The 26,645-nt window shown below is 48.9% G+C and overlaps 1 protein-coding gene across 1 annotated transcript in view; it reads left to right on the top strand.

Moving 5' to 3' along the window:
- USP11 (ubiquitin specific peptidase 11) overlaps positions 1-26,645 on the top strand; it is a 57,584-nt gene that overhangs the window by 10,859 nt on the left and 20,080 nt on the right. Inside the window, exons 2-10 of the mRNA XM_060252685.1 lie at positions 6,021-6,130; positions 6,627-6,757; positions 8,558-8,675; positions 9,246-9,391; positions 14,138-14,199; positions 15,503-15,602; positions 18,647-18,820; positions 20,665-20,823; positions 24,512-24,736. Coding sequence (XP_060108668.1) covers positions 6,021-6,130; positions 6,627-6,757; positions 8,558-8,675; positions 9,246-9,391; positions 14,138-14,199; positions 15,503-15,602; positions 18,647-18,820; positions 20,665-20,823; positions 24,512-24,736 — 1,225 coding nt within the window. The remainder of the gene's footprint in view (positions 1-6,020; positions 6,131-6,626; positions 6,758-8,557; positions 8,676-9,245; positions 9,392-14,137; positions 14,200-15,502; positions 15,603-18,646; positions 18,821-20,664; positions 20,824-24,511; positions 24,737-26,645) is intronic.

Raw genomic sequence — 26,645 nt, 5'->3', positions numbered from 1 at the left:
TTGACAGTAATGGGTTTCTTATCAAATCTAAACTTACGTTGTTCCTTTAACAACTTTTGAGGGGACAGGCCTATGGCAACCCCATGGGGTTTTCAAGGCAAGAGATATTCAGAGGTGGTTTGCCATTGCCTGCCTCTGCATAATTATCCTGGTATTCCTTGGAGGACTCTTTTCCAAATACTGGCCACAGCTACTTAACTTCTGAGATGTGATGAGATTGAGATGTGATGAGATTTGACTAGCCAGAGAGAGCCAGTTTGGTGTAGTGGTTAAGTGCGTGGACTCTTATCTGGGAGAACTGGGTTTGATTTCCCACTCCTCCGCTTGCACCTGCTGGAATGGCTTTAGGTTAGCCATAGCTCTCGCGGGAGTTGTCCTTGAAAGGACAGCTGCTGTGAGAATCCTCTCAGCTTCACCCACCTCACAGGGTGTCTGCTGTGGGGGGAGAAGATATAGGAGATTGTAAACCACTCCCAGTCTCTGATTCAGAGAGAAGGGTGGGTATAAATCTGTAATTCTTCTTCTTCTTCTCCTTGTTCTTTTTCTTCTTGACTTCACAACACACTGTGCACCATTTATCACTTAGCACAGACAATTGTGCTATTTGGCATGTTTATAGAATGCCTTCATTTTCTATAAACAAAACTGTGAATATACACAGTGCTTCAGAGGCTTGCTTCGCTTTCCACGCTCTGTGCTGCCTGAGCACATGTGTCTTAGTTTTTTGTCATTCAAGAGGAAGGAAGAAATAAAAGGTGAAACTAGAGAACGTTTTGTACTAAACAAAAGCCCGTTATTTGAATAACAGCAGTCGGCTGTATATATTATTTGGAGACAAAAAAATTAAACTTTCTAGTACTGAAAAAGCTTGAACTCTTCAATAGGCTATTCTGCATTTTTAGTACATGTACATTATTTGCGGCAGAGGTTGTCCTCGAAAGGGCAGCTGCTGTGAGAGCCCTCTCAGCCCCACCCACCTCACAGGGTGTCTGTTGTGCGTGGGGGAGGAAGGTATAGGAGATTGTGAGCCGCTCTGAGTCTCTGATTCAGAGAGAAGGGTGGGGTATAAATCTGCAATTCTTCTTAGCAAATCAAATATTAACGAAATGTTACAAAACAGTTCTGGAAAACGGTATGTGCCTGTTTGTGGTGGAAAGTGCCTAGCCAATGAGAAGTCATTCTCATGGGTGTTTTGGGGCAAGAGATGGTCAGAGGTGGGTAGCCATTGCCTGCCTCTGCATAGCAACCCTGGATTTCTTGGTGGTCTCCAATCTGTGTATGATCCAGAGCCGGTTCTGCTTAGCTTGTGAGAGCTGGCAAGATTGGGCTACCCTGGGCCATCCAGGCCAGAGCTTATACCAGGGGTGACCAAACTGTGGCTCGGGAGCTCCATGTGGCTGTTTCATGCATACTGTATGGCTCTTCGAAGCCCCTACTAGAGAGCCAGTTTGATGTAGTGGTTAAGTGTGCGGACTCTTTTCTGGGATACCTGGGTTTGATTCTCCACTCCTCCACTTGCACCTGCTGGAATGGCCTTGGGTCAGCCATAGTTCTTGTAGGAGTTGTCCTTGAAAGGGCAGCTGCTGTGAGAGCCCTCTCAGCCCCACCCACCTCACACGGTGTCTGTTGTGGGGAGAGAAGATATAGGAGATTGTGAGCCACTCTGAGTCTCTGATTCAGAGAGAAGGGCAGGGTATAAATCTGCAGTTCTTCTACTACTACTACTACCCTGTTGGTCGGCTTGGAGAAGGCATTTCTCTCTTTAAATCGCTTCACCAAGCCAGCCAGCAGCTTGGAGAATGCTTTTAAAGTTACTTTCTTTCTACCTCTCCCTCCCTCCCTCCCCGTTCCCCCATCTATGTGCCTGCCTTCCTTCCCTCAAACACCTGACATCCATGTCTCGTGGCTCTCAAACATCTGATGTTTCTACCATGTGGCTCTTTTGTTAATTGCATCACCCCTGGCTTATACTTAGTAGGCCACTGCAGTTAGTGGCGAACCTGTTTTTTGCAGAGCTGGACATATATTTCATGTTCTGAACTGACCAAATTAGGGCCCAAAAGAACAGCATTTATGTAAGTTCCCCAGTAGGAAAAGCTAAAATGCAGCTTCTTTCCCTTTCTCTGGGACCCTTTCTGTGGGCTAGAACAGACAGGTTGGCTTGTAAGACAGGAATTTGGCATACTGCAGGGCACAATAGAATTCAGGGTTCACCTTCACAGGCAAAATTCTGCAAGGGGAATGTTAGAATAGATTCAGGTGGGTAGCCTTATTGCTCCGAAGCAATAGAACTAAGTTTGAGCCCAGTAGCACCTTTAATTTGTTTATTTTATTTATGTTAGATTTATATCCCGCCCGTTCTGTGAAGACTCCAGGTGGCTAACAACATAAGATATCAGCGTTAAAACAATAAAACAGTCAGATAAAATCACAATGGTGCTACTGGATCAGGCAAGATCATATACGGTAATAATTTGCTTTCTCCAAAGCGGTCAGATCCTAGGTAGATGGTACTAATGCGAGATGGATCCAGGTGAGGTGGCAGCCCTCTCCCATTTAAATGTCATATGCCAGCCGAAACAATTCAGTCCTGCATGGCTTGCGGAACTGCAATAAGTCCCACAGGGCCCTGATGGCTTCTGGGAGGGAGTTCCAGATTGTTGGGGCTGCCACCAAGAAGGCTCTTGCTCTGGTGGAATTTAGCCTAGCCTCTTTTAGCTCAGGGACAGCCAAAAGATTTTGAGAACTTCATCGAAGTGCTCTCTGGGGAAGAAGAAGAAGAATTTCAGATTTATACCCCGTCCTTCTTTCTGAATCAGAGACTCAGAGCGGCTCACAATCTCCTTTTATCTTCTCCCCCCACAACAGACACCCTGTGAGTTGGGTGGGGCTGAGAGAAGAAGACTGCAGATTTATACCCCGCCCTTCTCTCTGAATCAGAGACTCAGGGCAGCTTACAATCTGCTTTATCTTCTCCCCCCACAACAGACACCCTGTGAGGTGGGTGGGGCTGAGAGGGCCCTCACAGCAGCTGACCTTTCAAGGAAAACAGCTATGACTGACCCAAGGCCATTCCAGCAGCTGCAAGTGGAGGAGTGGGGAATCAAACCTGGTTCTCCTCTATAAGAGTCCACACACTTAACCACTACACCAAACTGGTTCTCTGGGGGAGCATTTGGGCAAAGCAGTCCCACAGATAGATAGGTCCTAGGCCATATAGGGCTTTGAAGGTTAATACCAGAACCTTGAAACGGACCCGGTATGCAACAGGCAGCCAGTGCAGCGCACTCAGCACAGGTTGGATGTGCTCCTGCCGAGGAAGCCCCATTAGTAACTTTTAAGACCAACCGAGTGTAATTCTGGGCAAAAGCTTTTGAGGGGAGTGCATGCGCATGAAAGCTGATTCCCAGAATTAAACTCTGCTGGTCTTAAAGGTGCCACTAATAGATCGTTGAGTAATGCCGCATGGCTCAGTAAGTTTAATTGGCAGGGAAACAGATATTTGTATAGCACTGTGGAATATCCTGATACACAGGGTGGTTCCCACCATTCTTCAGGGAGCACTTCCTCCAACAGAAGAGCCACGGATTGGAGGAAGGTGTCTTAGGCAGGAGAAAGGCTTCTTGTTTGCCCCGTGGAGTGATAGGATAGGGGTGGAATCCACCCCATTAATGGTTTAACCTGTAAGACTGAGTTAAGGATCTCTTTTTCCACCCCTGAAAATAACTGGTAATTTATGGTTTAATAAATTTAATCAGTAAGGAAGTTAAGTTTAAATTTATGGTTTAATAAATTTAATCAGTAAGGAAGTTAAGTTTAAATTTATGGTTTAATAAATTTAATCAGTAAGGAAGTTAAGCCAGTTTGGTGTAGTGGTTACGTGTGTGGACTCTTATCTAGGAGAACGGATTTGATTCCCTACTCCTCCACTGACAGCTGCTGGAATGGCCTTGAGTTAGCCATAGCTCTCACAAGAGTTGTCCTTGAAACGGCAGCTGCTGTGAGAGCCCTCTCAGCTCCACCCACCTCACGGGGTGTCTGTTGTGGGGGGAGAAGTTATAGGAGATTGTAAGCTGCTCTGAATCTCTGATTCAAGAGAGAAGAGCAGGGTATAAATCTGCAGTCTTCTTCTTTTTGGTAATAAGCTAATATATTAAATTAATCTAGCTGACCGGTCTTAACCAGAAAAAGGTTTGAGTCAGTTGGCACCTTTCCAAAACCAACAAAGTTTTAAGAACATAAGAGAAGCCATGTTGGATCAGGCCAATGGCCCATCCAGTCAAATACTCTATGTCACACAGTGGCCAAAAATATATATATATACACACACACACTGTGGCTAACAGCCACTGATGGACCTCTGCTCCATATTTTTATCTAACCGCCTCTTGAAGCTGACTATTCTTGTAGCCGCCACCACCTCCTGTGGTAGGAGGTATAAGCTTTTGTGTTCAAGCACACTTCGTCAGATACAGCAAAACAGAAGTTCCTCAGCCATTACATATAGGAAAGAGAGGAGGAGGAAGTCAGTTGCCAGGTAGAGCCATTTAGAGTCAACACAGAGACAGAAACAAAATGAAAATTACCAGTCCATCCATATAGATCAGGGATGGCCAAACTTACTTAATGTATGAGCCACATAGAGTCAACGTCAGATGTTTGAGAGCTGCAAGACTTGAATGTCAGATGTTTGAGAGAAGGCAGGCATGCAAATAAATGGGAGAAGGGAGGAGGGAGAGGTGGAAAGAAAGCAAGTTTAACTTTAAAAACATTCTCCAAGTCAGCCAATGGGGCCATGGGGGCTTTGAGAGCCACACAATATGTGTGAAAGAGCTGCAAATGGATGGGAGGAGGGAGAGGTGGAAAGAAAGCAACTTTAACTTTAAAAGCATTTCCCAAGCCAGCTGATGGGGCTGTGGGGGCTTTGAGAGCTACACAATATGTGTGATAGAGCCGCAAATGGATGGGAGAAGGGAGAAGGGAGAGGTGGATAGAAAGCAACTGTAACTTTAAAAGCATTCTCCGAGCCAGCCGATGGGGCCATGGGGGCTTTGAGAGCCACACAATGTGTGTGAAAGAACCGCATGTGGCTCCGAAGCTGCAGTTTGGCTAGCCCTGGTATAGATAGAGGATGAACAGTAAATTATCATCCAATATAATGAAGATGTTTAACAAATTCAGGGGTTAAAACAACAATACAAAATATAGTTTATATGGTTACCTTTTATTTGGGTTCAGCTCTGTTGTTGGGGGTGGAACAGTGGAGGCCTTTAATTACTTATAAACGACTGCATACGTTCTTGATTTCTTAGATGCATTTTGGTTTGCTTTGTAAAGCACCAAAGATTGCTCATCCTAATGGCCATCACTGATGGAAGGAGGCATGGTTGTCAGGAAATAGTGGAGTTTTAGTATCAGGATGAAGACGAGGGAAAGCGTGGAAAGAATCTTTTGAAGACGATGATGATATTGCATTTATACCCCGCCCTCCACTCTAAATCTCAGGGGCTCGCAATCTCCTTTACCTTCTTCCCCCACAACAGACACCCTGTGAGGTAGGTGGCGCTGAGATAGCTCTTCCAGAAGCTGCCCTTTTAAGGACAACTCTGCGAGAGCTATGGCTGAGCCAAGGCCATTCCAGCAGGTGCAAGTGGGGGTGGGGCGGGGAATCAAACCCGGTTCTCCCAGATAAGAGTCCGCACACATAACCACTATACCAAATTGGCTCTCTGGTCATGGGAAGCCTTTGTCACTCTTGTCAGCCTTCAGCTGGCATGGCTTTCCTCTTGGAAAGCTTATCTCAGCAGTCATGGTCCCTGGGAGCTTCTAAAATAAAACAGCTGGACTTCTCAAGGACCGGGATGAGTTAGTTGCCAGCGGCGTTCTGTTGTTCTTAGCGCTGTCCTGAATATGCAATAAGCTGCGCTCTGGTTTGAAGTGAGGGTGGCAAGAGAAGTCGAAGACTGTTCCTCTTTGCAAGCTGCTGTCCTCTGAATTCAGTCTCCTGCTTCCTTGTGCAGGTATCTGCTGGAGAACCACTGGTACCAGCAGTGGAAAGCTTACGTGGAATCCGGAGACCAGAACTCCAGCTCTTACCCAGGTCGGATCAACAACGCCGAACTCTTTGAAGGTACGTTTCTGCTGACTGATCAGACTTGGTTCCCTTGCCATCTTGTTTCGAGTGGAGTGTGTAGGTGGTCAGGATATGGCATTCCCTTTTTTCCCACCATAGCAGTGAGTTCCACAGATGAACTGCCAGCTACCCTTTGTGCTGGAATAGGCTACACACTGTTTGCTGAAGAGTCGCTTCCTTCCCTGGGAAGGTGGGCCTGCCTGTGACTTCAAGCCCTCTTGGTTAAGTGTGCAGACTCTTATCTGGGAGGACCGGGTTTGATTCCACACTCCTCCACTTGCAGCTGCTGGAATGGCCTTGGGTCAGCCATAGCTATTGCAGGAGTTGTTCCTGAAAGGGCAGCTGCTGTGAGAGCCCTCTCAGCCCCACCCACCTCACAGGGTGTCTGTTGTTGGGGAGGAAGATGAAGGAGGTTGTGAGCCGCTTTGAGATTCGGAGTGGAGGGTGGGATATAAATCTAGTATCATCATCTTCCTTCTTTCCTTCCTTCCAGATTTGGAGTCATACCGGTTGAAGGACAGGCTGGTGGAATACGAGGAATACATTCTGGTGCCGGAGGAAGTCTGGAACAAGCTGGTGAGCTGGTACGGCATTGAGCATGAACAGCCACCCATTGAACGCAAGGTGAGGAGTTGCAGTTTAGTGCCTTAAACTGGAGGAAGGATACATTTCCCCCTTCCTGTAAAAAGCGGGCTTGCTGGGAGCTGTAGTACCTCCCAGCTTTTGTCTGCCATGGTTTTTGCAAGGAAGAGCATGGTGGTGGGATGTTGGGCTTTTAGAGCATAGATGAAGGGAGCGTGGGGAAAAGAGAACCCATAGATATGAACCGTGATGGTTCTTTATGATAGGGAGTCAGTCTAATCCAGGGGCAGCCAAACTGTGGCTCGGGAGCCACATGTGACTCTTCCACACATATTGTGTGACTCTCGAAGCCCCCACCGAGAGGGAGGGAGGGACAGTGGCTCAGTGGTAGAGCATCTGCTTGGTAAGCAGAAGGTCCCAGGTTCCATCCCTGGCATCTCCAACTAAAGAGGGTCCAGGCAAATAGGTATGAAAAACCTCAGCTTGAGACCCTGGAGAGCCACTGCCAGTCTGAGTAGACAATACTGACTTTGATGGACTGAGGGTCTAATTCAGTATAAGGCAGCTTCATATGTTCATCGAACCCGTTGGCTGACTCGAAGAAGCCATTTGTTTCTTTAAATCACTTCTCCAAGTCAAGCCAAGCAGCAGCTTGGAGAATGCATTTAAAATTTAAGTTGCTTTCTTTCCATCTCTCCTTCCTTCCTTCCTTCCTTCCTTCCTTCCTTCCTTCCTTCCTTCCTTCCTTCCTTCCTTCCTTCCTTCCTTCCTTCCTTCCTTCCTTCCTTCCTTCCTTCCTTCCTGTTTGGTGTGGTGGTTAAGTGTGTGGACTCTTATCTGAGAGAACCGGGTTTGATTCCCCACTCCTCCACTTACAGCTGCTGGAATGACTTTGGGTTAGCCATAGCTCTCGCAGGAGTTGTCCTTGAAAGGGCAGCTGCTGTGAGAGTCCTCTCAGCCCCACCCACCTCACAGGGTGTCTGTTGTGGGGGGAGGAGATATAGGAGATTGTGAGCCGCTCTGTGTCTCTGATTCAGAGAGAAAAGGGCGGGGTATAAATCTGCAGTCTCCTTCTCTTTCTCCTCCTTCCTTCCTCCCTCATCTGACGTTTATTTTATGTGGCTCCTACATTAAGCAAGTTTGGCCACCCCTGGTCTAATCTCATACTAGTGGGCTACCCTCTTCAGCATCTCTTCTATAAACACACGGCTCTTCTTTTTGCTGCTGCGGAGAGGAAGATTACCAGATGCTGTTTAGGGCAAAACCTGCTCTCTCTAGCAAGGGGTATCGAAGCAGTCTCTCGTAGAACTTCCAAGGTGGAAGTCATTTTTTTTTCTTGATGTGGTGCTCACCACCACCTTTCAAAACTCCAAGTGTGCCCTCAGGCTTAAAAATGAGAATCCTCAGGAAAGAGCAAGTTTCTAGCTTTTGTGAAAGCAGTGGTAGAGACAGTGGTAGAGAAGGGACACGCATCTCTCCAGTTCAGAGAGCCAGTTTGGTGTAGTGGTGAAGTGGGCGGACTCTTATCTGGGAGAACTGGGTTTGATTCCCCACTCCTCCACTTGCGCCTGCTGGAGTGGCCTTGGGTCAGCTGTAGCTCTCACAGAGTTGTCCTTGAAAGGGTAGCTTCTGTCGGAGCTCTCTCAGCCCCACCCATCTCACAGGGTGAGGTTGTGGGGGAGGAAGTTAGAGGAGATTGTGGAGAGCGGGCTATAAATCCAGTATCATCCAATATCATCATAATAAAATGACTTTTCATGCTTGTCCTGTTGTGGGGAGGGCATATTACATCCTCCACTGCCTGATTTTTTTGTTTGTTTTGGCTTCATTCTTTGTGCTTAGGTGGTGGACTTACCGAGCATGCCCAAGGTGGAGGTTTACCTGGTGGACCTCTACCTCTGCCAGCACAATGACATGGACAACCCCGTCGTGGCCTCCTTCAGCCGCATGGACATTATCGGTAAGAACTCAAGTAGCTTGAGGCTGTCAGCAAGCGTGGGAGAAGAGGGATGGTCTGGGATTCTTGCAGAGTTTGCAAGTTTGTATGCATGAGAAAGAGAAGGTGGAGAAAGAAGTCCTTTTCTCCCTTTCTCACCATACAAGAACTCGTGGGCACTCCATGAAATGAATGAGCAGTAGGTTTAGAACAGATAAAAGGAAGTCCTTCTTCATCCAAACATGTGGAACTCACTGCCACAGGAAGTGGCTGTAAGCATAGACAGCTTCAAGAGGGGATTGGACATACATACAGAGCAGAGGTCCATCAGTGGCTATTAGCTGTTAGGTATATGGAACACTCTGTCTGGGGCAGTGATGCTCTGTATTCTTGGTGCTTGGGGGCGGGGGGAAACGTGGGATGGCTTCTGAGTTCTGGCCCTTCTGGTGGACCTCCTGATAGCACCTGGTTTTTGGCCACTGTGTGACAAGCGTGTTGGACTGGATGGACCATTAGCCTGATCCAACAGGGCTTCTCTTACATTCTTCTTACATTCCTGATTTCTCCCTTGTGCTCCTGTCCCGTTGCTCCTAGACAACGTCCTTAAGGAAGCCCGGCGCCTCTTTGTCATCCCGCCTGAGGAGGAGACAAGACTCTGGGTGAAAAACGCAGATGGGTCTTGCGAGAGGCTGCGGAACTTACAGATGACTGTGCTGGACGCTTGCCTCAGTTCAGGGCAGGTAACGCCGTTGTTTCCAAACGAACAGGTTCAGGCGGCTGTCCTCTTGCACCAGGTGTCCGCAGCAATCCTGGCATCTCTTGTTGAAAGGCAGCAGTTCTGGGAGAGATCTCAACTGGAGGCCTTGATGAGTTGCTGCCAATAAGATATGAGTTCTTGGAAGCTGTGCTAAATGGAACTCCTTTGCATGTTAAGCCACACCCCCTGATGTAGCTAATCCTCCCAAGAGCTTACAGGGCTCTTAATACAGGGCCTACAGTAAGCTCTTGGAGGATTGGCTACACCAGGGGGGTGTAGCCTAATATGGAAATGAGTTCCTGCTATAAGAAAAGCCATGGCCTTGACTAGGGTGTCAGACAGTCTAGGGCCTCCCCTGCCACTAGGCAAACTAGGCAATCGCCTAGGGCGCCAGCCTTCTTGAGGCACAGAATTGGCCACTCCCCACATAAGTCAGTGAACGAGGTCACCCATCCAAATACTTGCCAGAGTTGGCCCTGCTCAGCTTCCGAGATCTGACAAGATCAGGCTTGCCTGAGCTATGCAGGTCAGGGAGCAATTTCAAGTTTTGTGCTTTTAATTCCCCCCCCCCCCAATTTGTTTTTGAAAATTGGTTATCAGTGTGGGGGGTGGGCAGAAGTTAGCCTTGTCTAGGGTTCCAGAGAGCCAGTTTGGTGTGGTGGTTAAGTGCGCAGACTCTTATCTGGGAGAACCGGGTTTGATTCCCCAATCCTCCACTTGCAGCTGCTGGAATGGCTTGGGTCAGCCTTAGCTCTCGCAGGAGTTGTCCTTGAAAGGGTAGCTATTTTAAGAGCTCTCTCAGCCCTACCCACCTCACAGGGTGTCTGTTGTGGGGAAGGAAGGAAAAGGAGATTGTGAGCCGTTCTGAGACTCTGGGTGGAGGGTGGGATATAAATTCAAAATCATTATCATGTCATGTGAGTTTCCTGCATTGTGCAGGGGGTTGGACTAGATGACCCTTGAGGTCCCTTCCAACTTTATGATTCTATGATCATAATGATTATGATCATCCTCTTCTTCTACTTCTTCTTCTACTACTACTACTACTTCTAGTACTACTGCTTCTTCTACTTCTACTTCATAGTCTAGGACCAGCCCTGTTCAGAGGGTAATAAATGTCCCGGGGCCCATGTCTGTTTCCCTGATCTAGGGCAAGGGTTCTCAACCTTCTCAAGCCTGTGGGCAAAATTGCAGTTTGGACAAAGGTGGTAGGCACAACCACAAAATGGCTGCTGCAGGCGGCGGAGCCAAACAGGAAATGTCAGGGAGTGAATTTACATCGAACTCTGATAGTGACTCTTCAACACTTTAGGCAGACACTTACTTTTAACAGGATGCCTTTTAAAAGGAACATAATTTTTTCTAAGAAATCATAGTGACACAGGGAAATTAATGCCTCTGGCACAGCCAGTCTGATCTCCAGCAGTCCTGCCGGGTGGAAGCCTGCTTGACCCCGCCCACTTTCTAAAACCACTTTGAGGGACTGGGAAAGGTGTTCATGGGCATCGTAATGCCTTTGGGTGCCACAATGGGGATCCTCGATTTAGGGGGATTTGTAGCTTCTTCCTGCTTAAAAAAGTGTTTTTGGGAGGGACGTTGGCTCGGGGCAGAGCATCTGCTTGGTAAGCAGAAGGCCCCAGGTTCACTCCCTGGCATCTCCAACTAAAAAGGGTCCAGGCAAATAGATGTGAAAAACTTCAGATTGAGACCCTGGAGAGCTGCTGCCATTCTGAGTAGACAAGACTGACTTTAGAACATAAGAACATAAGAGAAGCCATGTTGGATCAGGCCAATGGCCCATCCAGTCCAACACTCTGTGTCACATAAGAGCATAAGAGAAGCCATGTTGGATCAGGCCAATGGCCCCTCCAGTCCAACACTCTGTGTCACATAAGAGCATAAGAGAAGCCATGTTGGATCAGGCCAATGGCCCCTCCAGTCCAACACTCTGTGTCACATAAGAGCATAAGAGAAGCCATGTTGGATCAGGCCAATGGCCCATCCAGTCCAACACTGTGTCACACAGTGGCAAAAAAATTTATATATACACACACACTGTGGCTAATAGCCACTGATGGACCTCTGCTCCATATTTTTATCTAAACCCCTCTTGAAGGTGGCCATGCTTTGATGGACTGAGGGTCTGATTCAGACTTTGATGGACTGAGGGTCTGATTCAGTATAAGGCAGCTTCATATGTCATGATGATGTGGGAAGAAGAAGAAGAATTGGTTTTATACCTCTCCCCTCATACTTGGAGTCTTGGAACGGCTTACGATCTCCTTTCCCTCCCCACAACAGACACCCTGTGAGGCAGCTGGGGCTGAGAGAGCCCTTTCGAGAACTGCTCTTGAGGGAACAGTTCTGAGAGAACTGTGTCTGGCCCGAGGTCAGCCAGCCCGGCTGCACTAGGAGGAGGAGTGGGGAATCAAACCCTGTTCTCCAGATTGGAGTCTTCTGCTCTTTACCATTACAGCAGTCACGGTACTGCTGGTTATATTTTTTTTAAGGGGGAAAAGAATACACAGTCATCGTGGGAAGCGGTTTAGCACCAATGTGTTTATTTTGCCCTGATTACGCCTGCTCCTGCTGCGTCTTCATTTAGCCACCTGCTGAGCCAGTAACCTAATTGTATCCGCTAAGAGATTGTGAAGCTCATTGAGCATAAAGGAACGTGCTACTGTTGGGAGCCATCTATATTCCCTGCAATGATTTAAACGTTGAATTAATGATCGGAACAAATGCTATTAAAATCACAGTGTGAGAGTGTTATCCTTGGGGGAAACAATCACCCAATGTGTTTGATAGGAACCTCCAGTTCAGGAGAAACGGGAGGAAAGAGGAAGTTAGAAAAAGGAGGTTGTAAGTGCAGGATGAGGGGGTAAATGGAGAGAAGAAGAAGATGATGATGATATTGGATTTATATCCTGCACTATACTCTGAATCTCAGAGCGGCTTACAATCTCCTTTCCCTTCCTCCCCCACAACAGACACCCTGTGAGGTGGGTGGGGCTGAGAGAGCTCTCACAGAAGTTGCCCTTTCAAGAACAGCTCTGCTAGAGCTACGGCTGACCCACGGCGATTCCAGCAGCTGCGAATGGAGGGGTGGGGAATCAAACCCGGTTCTCCCAGATAACCACTGTACCAAACTGGAGACCTTGCACTTGGGCACCTTTTTTCAGGTTCCCCAGCTCTGGGTTGGGAAATTCCTGGAAATTTTGGGGGTGGAGCCTGGGGAAGCAGGGGAAGAGACCTCAGAGGGGTATAATACCATAGTCACGACTCGCTACCTACTAAGGCAGTCCATTTTCTCCAGGAGAACTTATCTCTGTGTCTGGGTTTGGTTCCCCACTCCTCCACATGCATCTGCTGGGTGACCTTAGGTCAGTCACTGTTCTCTCAAGAGCAGTTCTCTCCAAGCTCTCTCAGCCCCGCCTACTGCACAGGATATCTGTTGAGGAGAAGGGAAGGAGATTCTAAGCTGTTCTGAGACTCAGGGTGAAGGGCGGGGTATAAATCTAATCTCTTCTTCTGGAGACAAGCTGTAATACTGACTGATCTCCCCAGCCACTATATCTTGGTTGGCAACCCTGTCTTTCTTCAGGTATTTCCACGCTTGCCTTTTCTGTCATCCCACTCCGTCACCCTGTTCAGTATTCCTAGACCATCCCCCCTACTCCCATCCAAGATGCCCATCACTTGAAAATAATCTAGCCAATCTGAGTCAAACTACCCCCAATCCTGTTGAGGTTTCCAGTGCCAAGAAAGGAGAAAAGGAGCGAGAGTAGACAAAGGGGCAAGAGGCTGTGGCTGTGAGCTTAAGAAAAGGGCGGGAACATTCCCTGCAAATAGGACCCCCTGTGTTGGCCCAGCAGCCACAATTTGATTGGCTTTGAAGCATACTTCATTCTGTACCGGTTGATCCGTGGTTGTCACAAAGAACTATACAGGCACTTTCACACACACTAAACAATGCACTGTCCATTCACTTTCAATGCTCTTTACAACTGGATTTTACTCTGTGAAATGGCAAGACCCACTTGCAGACAGAGTGGGTTGCACAGTGTGAAAGTGCTCATTATGATTTTGTAATCTTTTTTGCTTTATTGCTCCCCTCCTCCCTGGCTTGAAGGGATGCCAGCTCTGGATGTGGGTGACAGACGGTTGTACACAGGCCAGTTTGGTGTAGTGGTTAAGTGCGCAGACCCTTATCAGGGAGAACCAGGTTTGATTCCCCACTCCTCCACATGCACCTGCTAGCATGGCCTTGGGTCAGCCATATTGCAGGAGTTATCCTTGAAAGGGCAGCTGCTGTGGGAGCTCTTTCAGCCCCACCCACCTCCCAGGGTGTCTGTTGTGGTGGGGGAAGATATAGGAGATTGTAAGCCACTCTGAGTCTCTGATTCAGAGAGAAGGGCAGGGTGTAAATCTGCAGTCTTCTTCTACTTCTAGAGAAAGCCCAGCAGGAACTCATTTGCATACTAGCCACACACCCTGATGTTGTTTTGCACAGGGCTTTTTGTGTTAATAGCCCAGCAGGAACTCATTTGCGTATTAGGCCACACCCCCTGATGCCAAACCAGCCAGAATTGCGTTTCTGGTCAAAAAAAGCCCTGGTTGTACAGGCACACTCTAGTCAATTATATTAACTGTTTTCTTTATCACTGTGGTCCCCTTTTCTGTCCTCTTCTCTCCCCCCCTCCTCCCCTTGTGTGCATACTTCTGCCAGGTGGTGATCATGGAGTCCAGGAGCAAAGATGGAACCTGGCCCAGCTCTAGGCCACATATCATGTGAGTATCTCGTTCCAGCTTTTCGCACCATCCCCCAGGGAGGGCTCCATGTCCACCTTGCTTGATCTGCAGAACGTGAGAATTGGTCTTCCTGCTCCAAGGGCAGCTACATTTTGGACGGCGGATGAGCCAAAATGGTGGGATTCGGCAAGGATGTTTGGTAGCCCTTACCCCAACTGCTAGGGAGATAGGCCTTGGTGTTCCAGTCTCCCCTTTCACAGCCTGCATCTCCCCCCAAGCATTTCCCGTCTGTGCCAGTCAAGCTGACTGCAATATGCATTGTACCCTTGACTTCTTTACAAGTGTTCTTTGCAACCATAAGAACGTAAGAGAAGCCATGTTGGATCAGGCCAGTGGCCCATCCAGTCCAACACTCTGTGTCACACAGGGGCCCAAAAAACCCCCAGGTGCCATCAGAAGATCCATCAGTGGGGCCAGGACACTAGAAGCCCTCCCACAGTTGCCCCCTCCCAAGCACCAAGAATACAGAGCATCACTGTCCCAGACATAAGAACATAAGAGAAGCCATGTTGGATCAGGCCAGTGGCCCATTCAGTTCAACACTCTGTGTCACACAGTGGCCAAAAAAACTCAAGTGCCATCAGGATGTCCACCAGTGGGGCCAAGACACTAGAAGCCCTCCCACTGTGCCCCCCGCCCCAAGCACCAAGAATACAGAGCAGAGAGTTCCAACAATACACTGTGGCTAATAGCCACTGATGGACCTCCGCTCCATATGCTTATCCAATCCCCTCTTGAAGCTGTCTATACTTGCAGCCACCGCCACCTCCTGTGGCAGTGAATTCCACATGTTAATCATTCTATGGGTGAAGAAGGACTTCTTTTTATCTGTTCTAACCCGACTGCTCAGCAATTTCATTGAATGTCCATGAGTTCTCGCATTGTGAGAAAGGGAGAAAAGTACTTCTTTCTCTGCCTTCTCTATTCCGTGCATAATCTTGTAAACCTCTATCATGTCACCCCTCAGTCAACATTTCCCCAAGCTGAAGACCTCCAAGCGTTTTAACCTTTCTTCATAGGGAAAGGGTTCCAACCCTTGAATCATTCTAGTTGCCCTTTTCTGCACTTTTCCCATCCCTCTTTCCACCTTCTGGCTAGGATAACAGGACTCACATCTCCCATTTCTACACTGCTGTGTCTGGCGAAGAGAGTCTTGACTCTCGAAAGTTTATGCCCTGAAGCTCTTGCTGGTCTCTGAAGTGCAACTGGATTCAAATCCAGCGGTTCTGTTGTAGACTGACATGCTTATCTTCTGAAGCTCCCCTTTTTCTGCCTCCCTTAGGAAGAACTCCGTGGAGGATGAAGAATTGTACCAGGGCCAGCCGGGGGTCTGCGGCCTCACCAACCTGGGCAACACCTGCTTCATGAACTCTGCCTTGCAGGTACCAAATGTGGGCTGGGGCAGGCATGGCTGAGAGTGTGACGCCTCCAAGCCCTGGGCCATTCGGGTTCAGTGGCGGCAGCAGCAGCAGGGTCTCTACAGCAACACTCCCTCTAAGCTACAGATTCTCGTGAACAGAAATTCTACTTCACGAACTGTCAGCATTTAAATTGTGAGCAAGTGATTGGACTGCTGCAGAAATTAGTTTGCTCTGGGGCCGTCCTTCCTGAACTAAGACAAAAATGTGTGAGCCAAAGGCACTGTGAGCCAGCTCACACTGCGTAGAGGGAATACTGCTTTGCAGGAGTTTCCATGGCATGCAACACTGCTGCTGCAGTTTTGCATCTGTCCCACAAGTGGGCAGTAGAAGATCAACCCCTGCTTGCCTGGCCGTGCCATCCACTGGCAGCTTTTAAGCCGCTCTCTTATGTGAAGGGGGGAGGGGTTCCAAATGACTGGTCAGGAGAATCTCTGCTGTCTCTGATGAGTTAAATGTGGAGGGGAGGGGGCTACTGAGCACATGGGCTTTGCACCTCTGCTGCTTGTTTGGTTGCTAAGAAGCAGGAAACAAAAGATTAAGCACCGATTGGGTCAGTTCTGCCTGCTGCTCTTTTTGTTTTTCTTTTTGCTGTCAAGTCACAGCTGGCTTATGGTGACTCTATAGGACAGGGCTGGCCAAACTGGCTCGAGAGCTGCATGGAGCTCTCTTTTACACATATTGTGTGGGCTCTTGAAGCTCCCACTGCCCTGTTGGCTGGCTTGGCGAAGGCATTTAAAGTTAAACTTCCTTCCTTCCCTCCCTCAGAGTGGCTCACAATCTCCTTTACCTTCCTCCCCCACAACAGACACCCTGTGAGGTGGGTGGGGCTGAGGGAGCTCTCACAGCAGCTGCCCTTTCAAGGACAACCTCTGCCAGAGCTATGGCTGACCCAAGGCCTTTCCAGCAGGTGCAAGTGGAGGAGTGGGGAATCAAACCCTGTGATGTAGGTGGGGCTGAGAGAGCTCTGACAGAAGCTGCCTTTTCAAGGACAACCTCTGCTAGAGCTATGGCTGACCCAAGGCCATTCCAGCAGGTGCAAGTGGAGGAGTGGGGAATCAAACCCTGTGATGTAGGTGGGGCTGAGAGGGCTCTGACAGAAGCTGCCTTTTCAAGGACAGCCTCTGCCAGAGCTATGGCTGACCCAAGGCCATTCCAGCAGGTGCAAGTGGAGGAGTGGGGAATCAAACCCAGTTCTCCCAGATAAGAGTCCACACGCTTAACCACTACACCAAACTGGCTCTCCCTGGAGGGAGGAACCCAGTGGGGATCCCCTTTTTATCTCCCCCCCCACCCCACATTCAGTTTGTGCCTCTTACCCAAGCAATCGGTATCGTTTTTATAAACCGTCCTTCGAATTCCGCTGGCTTTTTTGACATGGGGGTGTCGTGTTCTCGTTTGTGCTTCAGCTTTCGATCCCAAGAGGAATGCATCCTGTAATCCATTAGAAAAAGCTCTGTGTATGTTTTGAAAGAGGGACAGAATTCCACTGAATAGAGATTCTAGTGAGGCTTGGGGAATCGGGTAGGAGGAGGGCATGACTTGGTGTGGTTAGAACAGCCGCGCCCCCCCCCCCCATTTTTCAAGCCTCTGGGCACCTTCTGACTCAGCATAGTCGGTGCGGCCACAAAATGGCTGCCCCAAAACATCTGCTGCAGGAGCCAATAACTGCAAGCCACCCCATGAAGATCTTTGTGCTGGGTAGCGGCTGCGACCAAAGCAGCCTTTTGAAAAAAATCTGTGCTGCCAATCAAATCTCTAGTGGCCAATCAGAAGCCTTGCTGGGCCAAAGCCCCGCCTGGTTCCGCTTGCTTTCTAAAAACATTTGGCGAGTGCCAGGAGAGGTGTTAGCAGACAACTTGGGATGCCTTGTCCACTGGTGGGGGAGGAACTTCTCAGGCATGGGGAGGAACATCCCAACGTGCCTACATAAATCGGAAGTGATGTAGACACGTTGCGGACATGGGGGTGACGCTCTGGTTTTGGGGCAAAGCTCTATGGTAGAATTCGCTTCAAATCATAGAGTTTTGCTCCCAAACCAGAGTAACATTCCCAACACGCCTGTTACATCCAGTTTACGTAGGGATGTCGCGATGATATCCAGATCCCTGCAGGTGAGACGGGGTAATTAGAGCGAGGGAGGGGAGTGCCCAAATTTGGGAGACCCTTTCCCACATGGGGTGGGGGGGGGGCGTGTCTGGCAACCTTAGCAGGCTCCACGGGCACCAACTTGGGGACTTCTGATTTAGAATTTGGGATGGGCCCTGATGACTTCTATGTTCTAATCAAGGATATTTTCCATTTTTGGAGAGGGGCATTTTGACAACTGTAGCACAGGATGTCCCATCTGATACCCAGGAGCCGCCTTGTCTGCTCGCTCAAGGACTGGAGCATTCAGGATACTGAGGGCTAAACTTCGGCCCAACAAAGGGGTTCAAATTCTGGACTCTGAAATAGGATTGCCACGGCCAACTCCGGAAATATCCAGGGACTTTGGATGTGGAGCCAGGAACATGGGTGTGACAAGCACGACTGAACTCCAAAGAAAGTTCTGGCCATCACATTGAAAGGGACCGCACGCCTTTTAAGTTGCCTTCCCCCCATTGGAAATGATGGAGGATAGGGACACCTTCTTTTGGGGCTCATAGAATTGGACCCCCTGGTCCAATCTTTTTTGAAACTTGGGGGGTATTTTGGGGAGAGGAACCAGATGTGAAGCTGCAAATTTGGTGCCTCTACTTCAAGAAACGCCTCCCCCCTCCCCCCGCCAAGCCCTAAATGCTCACAGGTTGATTCTCCATTATATCCTCTGTGAACCATTCTCCATAGGGAATAATGGAGTGCTCAGCAGACATTTCCCTCCCCCCCCCCCTTTCTGATGACCCTGAAGTGGGGGGAGGGCCTTCAAGCCAGGATCCCCTGACCCCACCTGGGGGATTGCAACCCTACTCTGAAGTAACAGGTACAGGCCCAGCTGAGTACCTCTTGACTTCCCGTTCTCTTTGCAGTGTCTGAGCAACGTGCCCTCTCTCACGGAGTACTTCCTCAAGAACTGCTACCTGGAGGAGCTCAACTTCACCAACCCTCTGGGGATGAAGGGGGAAATCGCGGAAGCCTACGCCGACCTCATTAAGCAGCAGTGGTCTGGCCACCACCGCTCCATCGTGCCTCGCATGTTCAAGGTGAGCCGGGTGCACGAAGGTGCTTCAGGCCTTCGGTCTGTCGAGGGCCATCCTCTCGGCCGGCAGCAGCTCTCCTGGTCCTTTCAAAACTGGAAGTATCAGGGATCGAACCTGGGGCATTAAAGCCACAGCCCCTTTGCTTAGTAAGTAAGTAAGTAAAATTTTATTTGTATCCCGCCCTCCCCGCCAAGGCAGGCTCAGGGCGGCTAACAGCATTTCATACATATACAATAATAAATATAAAACTTTAAATTTAACCATAAAAACTTTAAATTTAGCATCATTTAAAAACCAGTTAATGTACTTAAGTTCATATAATTTGAATTGATCTGGCAGCAATGGTGGCGTTCTGACGCTAGTTTCTGCCAGTTTGAATAATTCCGTGATGACATAGGTCCTTAGACAGGACCGTGTTGGCGGATCCTAGATTAACAACAATTCAGCAGTCGATATATGCTCGTTTAAAGAGGGTAGTCTTGCAGGCCCTGCGGAACTGATCAAGGTTCCACAGGGCCCGCACCTCCTCAGGGAGCTGATTCCATAGGGCAGGGGCCGCGATTGAAAAGGCCCGTGCTCGGGTATTCTGAAGCTTGATCTCTTTCGGCCCAGGGATAGTCATTTTATTTTTCCCGGCTGACCTCAGTGCCCTCTGGGGTTCATATGGGGAGAGACGGTCCCTCAGGTAGGTCGGTCCTTGGCCATACAAGGCTTAGCCACATCTGCTTTTCCTTTCCTTTCTGTTCCCGGAGCTTGAGGCCACCGACATGAGAGAAGCCTTGTTGGATAAGGCAGTGGCCCATCCAGTCTGACCCTCTTAAGTCACACAGTGGCCAAAACCCAGGAGCCATCAGGAGGTCCACCAGCAGGTTTAAGAACATAAGAGAAGCCATGGTGGATCAGGCCAGTGGCCCATCCAGTCCAACACTCTAAGTCACACAGTGGCCAAAACCCAGGGGCCATCAGGAGGTCCACCAGCAGGGCCATAACATAAGAGAAGCCATGGTGGATCAGGCCAGTGGCCCATCCAGTCCAACACTCTAAGTCACACAGTGGCCAAAACCCAGGGGCCATCAGGAGGTCCACCAGCAGGGCCAGAACAACAGAAGCCCTCCCAGTGCTGAGAGAAGAGAAGCCATGTTGTATCAGGCCAAGGGCCCATCCAGTCCAACACTTAGTCACACAGTGGCCAAAAAAACCCAGGTGCCATCGGGGGTCCACCAGCGGGGCCAGAACTCCAGAAGCCCTCCCACTGTTGACCCCCAAACACCAAGAATAAAGAGCATCACTTGCCCCAGACATAAGAATGTAAAGAGAAGCCCTGTTGGATCAGGCCAGTGGCCCACCCAGTCCAACATTCTGTGTCACACAGTGACCAAAACCCAGGTGCTATCAGGAGGCCCACTAATGGAGCCAGAACTCTAGAAGCCCTCCCACTGTTGCCCCCTAAGCATATACAGCATCACTGCCCCAGAAAGAGTGTTCCATCTATAAAGTAAAGGTGGTCCCTTGTGCCAGCACCCAGTCTTTACTAACTCAAGGGGTGATGTCACATCCCAATGTTTTCTTGGCAGTCTTTTTTTGGGGTGGTTTGCCATTGCCTTCTCCAGTCATCTACACTTTACCCCCCAGCAAGCTGGGTACTTGTTTTACTGACCTCAGAAGGATGGAAGGCTGAGTCAACCTTGAGCTGGCTATCTGAACCCAGCTTCCTCCTGGATTGAACCCAGGTTGCCAGTAGAGCTTGGGCTGCAGTACTGCAGCTGACCACTCTGCACCACGGGGCTCTCCGTTCCATCTCTGCTTTGTGACTAATAGCCACTGTCTTGCATTTCTCTTCCCTGCAGACCAAAGTGGGTCACTTTGCCTCCCAGTTCCTTGGCTACCAGCAGCACGACTCTCAGGAGCTTCTCTCCTTTCTGCTCGACGGGCTGCACGAGGACCTGAACCGCGTCAAGAAGAAGGAGTACATCGAGCTGAAGGATGCAGCCGGGCGGCCGGATGAGGTGAGGGGATTGCTGGCTGGGTACTGGTATTCAGGGCTTTTTTTGTAGCAGGAACTCCTTTGCATATTAAGCCACACACCCCTGATGCAACCAATCCTCCAAGAGCTTACAGGGCTCTTAGTACAGGGCCTACTGTAAGCTCCAGGAGGATTGGCTGCATCAGGGGTGTGTGGCCTAATATGCAAAGGAGTTCCTGCTACAAAAAAAGCCCTGCTGGTATTAAAGTTGTGAGCTACTACTAGCTTTAAAGTTGTGAGCGACCGCATCAATGAGTGTGCTCTGGGGCCATCCTTCCTGAGCTAAGACAAAAATGCGTGAGCTGGAGGCTAAAAACCTGTGAGCTAGCTTACGCTAACTCAGCTTAGAGGGAACACTGGTTAAAGTGCACGGGTCTTGTTATATTTCTAATAGCTTTAGATACTCTGCCTCTCCAGTACTGCTCGAGGCAGCTAAAGAAAATGTAAACAGCACTCAGTCACTGAAACAGAGCTGGAATAAGAGAAGCATTTTTTAATGGCAAAAAACAGCAACAGTAGCTGAGATGAGGTGAGAAATTCAGCCACACGCCAGTGTGTGATGCGTGGGAACAGTGCAGAACGGGGGAGGCTGAGCAGAGATCCCTGCTGGGGTTCCCTTTGGAGGGTCTCGTGTGCTTAAACAGTAAAGCTGCCTGCAGCAGTAGAAAAGAGCAAGAGTCCAGCAGCTAATACCCCCGGTGCTAGAATGATGTTTACATGCTAAATAGTAAATTAGGTGGACAAGAATATCACCATCCAATGTATTTCTCTTCTAGCTGTATTGGTGTAAGATATGGATATTGGCTGTTTATCTCATTACCTACGCTAAACCCATCTTCCACTATATTTTGATGTATTTTTCCTCTAATGGCAAAGTTACATGTTAAAAGGTAAATTAGTTAGATGGGAAAAACCTCTGAGAAAGTAATGCCCTCTTTTTTGACCCAGGCTTGTATAATAGGGTCATTGGATCTTAAATCTGTACCATTTTGCATTCTAAACCACTGCCCCCCAGCTATATTTAGCCCTGCTCACTGTACCCCATTCCTCGTCTGATGAAGTGTGCTTGGAGCACATGAAAGCTTACATTCTGAATAAAACTATGTTGGTCTTAAAGGTGTTCTTGACTCCTACTTCGTTCTGCTGTGGAGTCTTGTGAGAAAAAATTCAACTACTGTGAGCTACTGGCATTAAAGGTGTGAGCTACGGCATATATTAGTTTGCTCTGGGGCCATTTTTGCTGAGCTAAGACAAAAATGTGTGAGCCGGAGACTAAAAAACTGAGCTGGCTCACACGCAGCTCAGAAGGAACACTGTCTGCAGCACTTTGAAGAAGAAGAATTGCAGATTTATACCCCGCCCTTCTCTCTGAATCAGAGACTCAGAGCAGCTCACAATCTCCTATATCTTCTCCCCCCACAACAGACACCCTGTGAGGTGGGTGAGGCTGAGAGGGCTCTCACAGCAGCTCCCCTTTCAAGGACAACCTCTGCCAGAGCTATGGCTGACCTAAGGCCATTCCAGTAGGTGCAAGTGGAGGAGTGGGGGATCAAACCCAGTTCTCTCATATAAGAGTCTGCACACTTAACCACTACACCAAACTGGCTCTGGAGACTAGCCAAATTTTGTGGCAGGGGAGGAGCTGTTACAAGTCACCGCTCACTTCTTCAGATAATTCTTGAGGGCGTCCCCTGCCAAAAATTTGGTTGCTCTTCAAGGTGCTGCTAAAAAAATAAAAAGTTCTCCCTCAGTTGGTTCTCGATTTGCTTGCATTTTTTTCTACAAGAGTAGGTTTACTTTCAGATTTAGTGGAATTTAAATTATATGGCAATATATGCATATAATAATTTAAAAAGATGAATTTTAAAAAAAGAATTAGTGCGGCCTCAGGACGTCTTCAGTCAGTTGAGACAGCCACTAAAGGAATTTGGAGGTTCTTCACAGAGGCCCTGAGGCTAGGCTGGGCTGCAGAGAATACCGCAGCAGCCAGAATGAATTGGAGATGTCCCTTGGAGCACGAGTAACTTGGGGTGATGTTGGAGAATGGCTGGGGGATAGGGCCCAGTGTCAGTGCTCCAGGTCAGGAGTGGCCAAACTTGCTTGATGTAAGAGCTGCACAGAATGAACATCAGACATTTGAGAGCCACAAGAAGGAGGGAAGGAAGGAAAATAGATTGGGGGGAGGGAGAGGTGGAAAGAGAGCAGCTTTGAATGCATTCTCCAAGCCACTGGCTGGCTTGCCGTGGAGAAGGGATTTAAAGAAAGAAATGCCTTCTCCAAGTTGCCCAATGGCGGCTTCGAGAGCCACACAATATGTGTGAAAGAGCCGCATGTGGCTCCCGAGCCACAGTTTGGCCACCCCTGCTCCAAGTATTTCTGAAAGGCATCCTTGCTGCAAGGCCTCGGTCTTGAGTTCTGGCAGCTTACCATTGTCATGAATGCGGGGTGGCTAATGATGCTGGCAAATCCCATTTCTTCCCCCTCCCTTCCATATGTCTCCCCCCTCCCCCAGCTTACAAACAGCTGGTCTGAATAATTGTTTTCGGGCGTCAAAGAACATCAAGAAGTGGGAGGGAAGGCAGAAGGAAACACCGCATGTCTGCTTAGCAGGGCTTTTTTTGTAGCAGGAACTCCTTTGCATATGAGGCCACACATCTCCTGATGTAGCTAATCTTCCAAGAGCTTACAAGCAGGGCTTTTTTTTTTGTAGAAAAAGCCCAGCAGGAACTCCTTTGCATATTAGACCACACCCCCTGATATCGCTATTGTTTTGCACAGGACTTTTTTGTAGGAAAAAAGCAAGCAGGAGCTTATTTGCATATTAGGCCACGCCCTGTGACACTAAGCCAGCTGGAACTGCGTTGCTGTGTGTTTCTGCTCAAAAAAAGCCCTGCTTACAAGGCTCTTAGTACAGGGCCTACTTTAAGCTCCAGGAGGATTGGCTACATCAGGGGGTGTGGCTTAATATGCAAAGGAGCTTCCGCTAGAATTCTACCCCTGGGCCACACACCCCTGATGTAGCCAATCCTCCAAGAGCTTACAGGGCTCTTAGCACAGGGCCTACTATAAGCTCCAGGAGGATTGGCTACATCAGGGGTGCGTGGCCTAATATGCAAAGGAGCTCCTGCTACAAAAGAAAAGCCCTGCTGCTTAGAAATGGTTCCTAGATGTCTTCAAAGGTTTTCACTGACAATTTCCTTGTTTAGTAAGTGCCATAGCCAGGCAATACGACAGCAGGGCGCCCAACCTCAGCAGAGTTACCAACGTCAAGGTGGGACCAGCAGTTTTCCCAGAATTACAACCAAACTGCAGAGTTTAGTTCCCCTCGAGGAACTGGCACCTTTGGAGGCCAGACTCCGCAGTACTTTGCCTATTAGGCCACACACCCCTGATGAAGCCAATTCTCCTGGAGCTTACAGTAGGCCCTGCAAGAAGAGCCCTGTAAGCTCTTGGGAGATTGGCTACATCAGGGGTGTGTGGCCCTAATAGGCAAAGGAGTTCCTGCCACCAAAAAACACCCCTGATCTAGCTGAGCTCCTTCCTCTAAGCGCCGTTTCCAGATCGTGTGGAATTTCCAGATCTTCTGGAATTTACCAAACCAGGTTGGACAACCCTACGGCCCAGAGACAGAGGAAGATGCTCAGCCGCTTCCATTCTCCCTCTCTCTCCAGGAAGTAGCAGAGGAGGCGTGGCGGAACCACAAGCGTCGCAACGACTCCATCATCGTCGACATCTTCCACGGGCTCTTCAAGTCAACCCTGGTGTGCCCCGAGTGTGGCAAAGTTTCTGTGACCTTCGACCCCTTCTGCTACCTCAGCGTCCCTCTGCCCGTCAGCAAGGAGCGAGTCATGGAGATCTTCTTTGTCTACATGGATCCCAGCAAGAAACCTGAGCAGGTGCCAGCCGGCCACTCGAGGGCGGGGAGCTGACTTGGGCTCCTTCTGAAGCTGTGTGGAGCTCTGAGTCCTGCAGTGTAGCTTCTAGCTGTTTGGGAATGCAGATAATATAAAGGGGGAACAAATTAGAAGGTGGCAAAACTGGTTGTCAGAAGGGGGGAAGGGAGCCGATGGTTGGTTGTCCCCATGAGATTTTCCATGGACCAAAATGGACTCCCATCTTGTTGACTTGGGACCAGAGTTCAAATCTGTGTTTAGTATATTTTTTGCTGTCAAGTCCCAGCTATTTTATTTGAAGACGATGATATTGAATTTATATCCCACCCTCCACTCTGAATCTCAGAGCGACTTTCAATCTCCTTTATCTTTCTCCCCCACAACAGACACCCTGTGAGGTGGGTGGGGCTGAGAGAGCTCTCCCAAAAGCTGCCCTTTCAAGGACAACTCCTACGAGAGCTGTGGCTGACCCAAGGCCATTCCAGCAGCTGCAAGTGGAATAGTGGGGAATCAAATCCAGGTCTCCCAGATAACTGTCCACACACTGAACCACTGCACCAAATTAGCTCTCTTATGGGGTCCCCATGGGGTTTTCAAGGCTATGCAAGTCAGAATTGTGTCAGGTACGCAGAATTGTGTCGGGTACGATATCAATCTGGATATCGTGGTTTTTTTGCTGTCAGGTTGCTCCTTTCCTACTGCACCTAGCAGTAGCAGCAGATTTCTTGTTGGCTGTCATAGGAACAGAAAGGAAAGGTCTCCTGTGCAAGCACCTGTTGTTTCCGACTCTGAGATGACGTTGCTTTCACAACGTTTTCATGGCAGACTTTTTACGGGGTGGTTTGCCATTGCCTTCCTAGTCAACTACACTTCCCCCCCAGCAAGCTGGGTACTCATTTTACCAACCTCAGAAGGACGGAAGGCTGATCAACCTGGAGCCGGCTACCTGAAAACCCAGCTTCCACCGGGGATTGAACTCAGGTCATGAGCAGAGCATAGGACTGCAGTACTGCAGCTTTAACACTCTGCGCCACGGGGCTGTCATAATGCAAGGTTAAACGCAGTATCATAAAAAGCCATCAAACATAAATCTTGGTCCACGGGGTTGCAAAGAGTTGGACTCGACTGTGCGATTGATCAACAACACATTGCTATAATACCGCACCTAGTCATGGTCTTGGGACGGTATCAGTCTGCCTGTGTGCATTACTGATCCAACAAAAAGAGGTTTACTTGGGAACTTGACCTCTGGTGTTGGAGTTGCAGGAGTGTCGTGGAAGTATATTGCAAACAGACTCCAGAGCTGCCTCTTCTCTGATGCCACAGAGACCGTAGTGTAGGTAGCCTCAAGTTTAAACGTGGTTCCTTTGTGTTCTGTCTCCCGTGGTGGAAAGTGCCATCAAGTCGCAACCGAATAATGGCAATCTCTTAGGGTTTTTAAGGCAAGAGAGGGTCCAGGAGCACCTTTCAGGCAAACAAATCTTATTGTAGCATCAGCTTTCGAGAAACATAGCTCTCTACGTCAGAGGAGAGACTTGTGTTAGAAGACGTATGCATCTGAAGAAGAGAGCTGTGTTTCTTGAAAGCTGATGCTACAGTATGTGACTCTTATGTTAACCAAGTTTGGCCACCCCTGTTCAACAAATTTCATTGTGTTGAACAGGGGTGGCCAAACTTGGTTAACATAAGAGTCACATAGAACAAATGCCAGACGTTTGCGAGCCGCAAGACATGAACACCAGGTGTTTGAGAGCCACAGGATGGAAGGGAGGAAAGGAAGAGGAGAAAGGAGGGAAGGAAGGAAAATAGATGGGAGGAGGGAGGGAGAGGTGGAAAGAAAGCAACTTTAACTTTACATCCATTCTCCAAGCTGCTGGCTGACTTGGGTTTGGAGAAGTGATTTAAAGAGAGA

Source organism: Heteronotia binoei, chromosome 13 (genome assembly GCF_032191835.1).
Source record: "Heteronotia binoei isolate CCM8104 ecotype False Entrance Well chromosome 13, APGP_CSIRO_Hbin_v1, whole genome shotgun sequence".
Lineage (NCBI taxonomy): Eukaryota > Metazoa > Chordata > Lepidosauria > Squamata > Gekkonidae > Heteronotia > Heteronotia binoei.
This window is presented reverse-complemented; position numbering and strand designations above follow the sequence as displayed.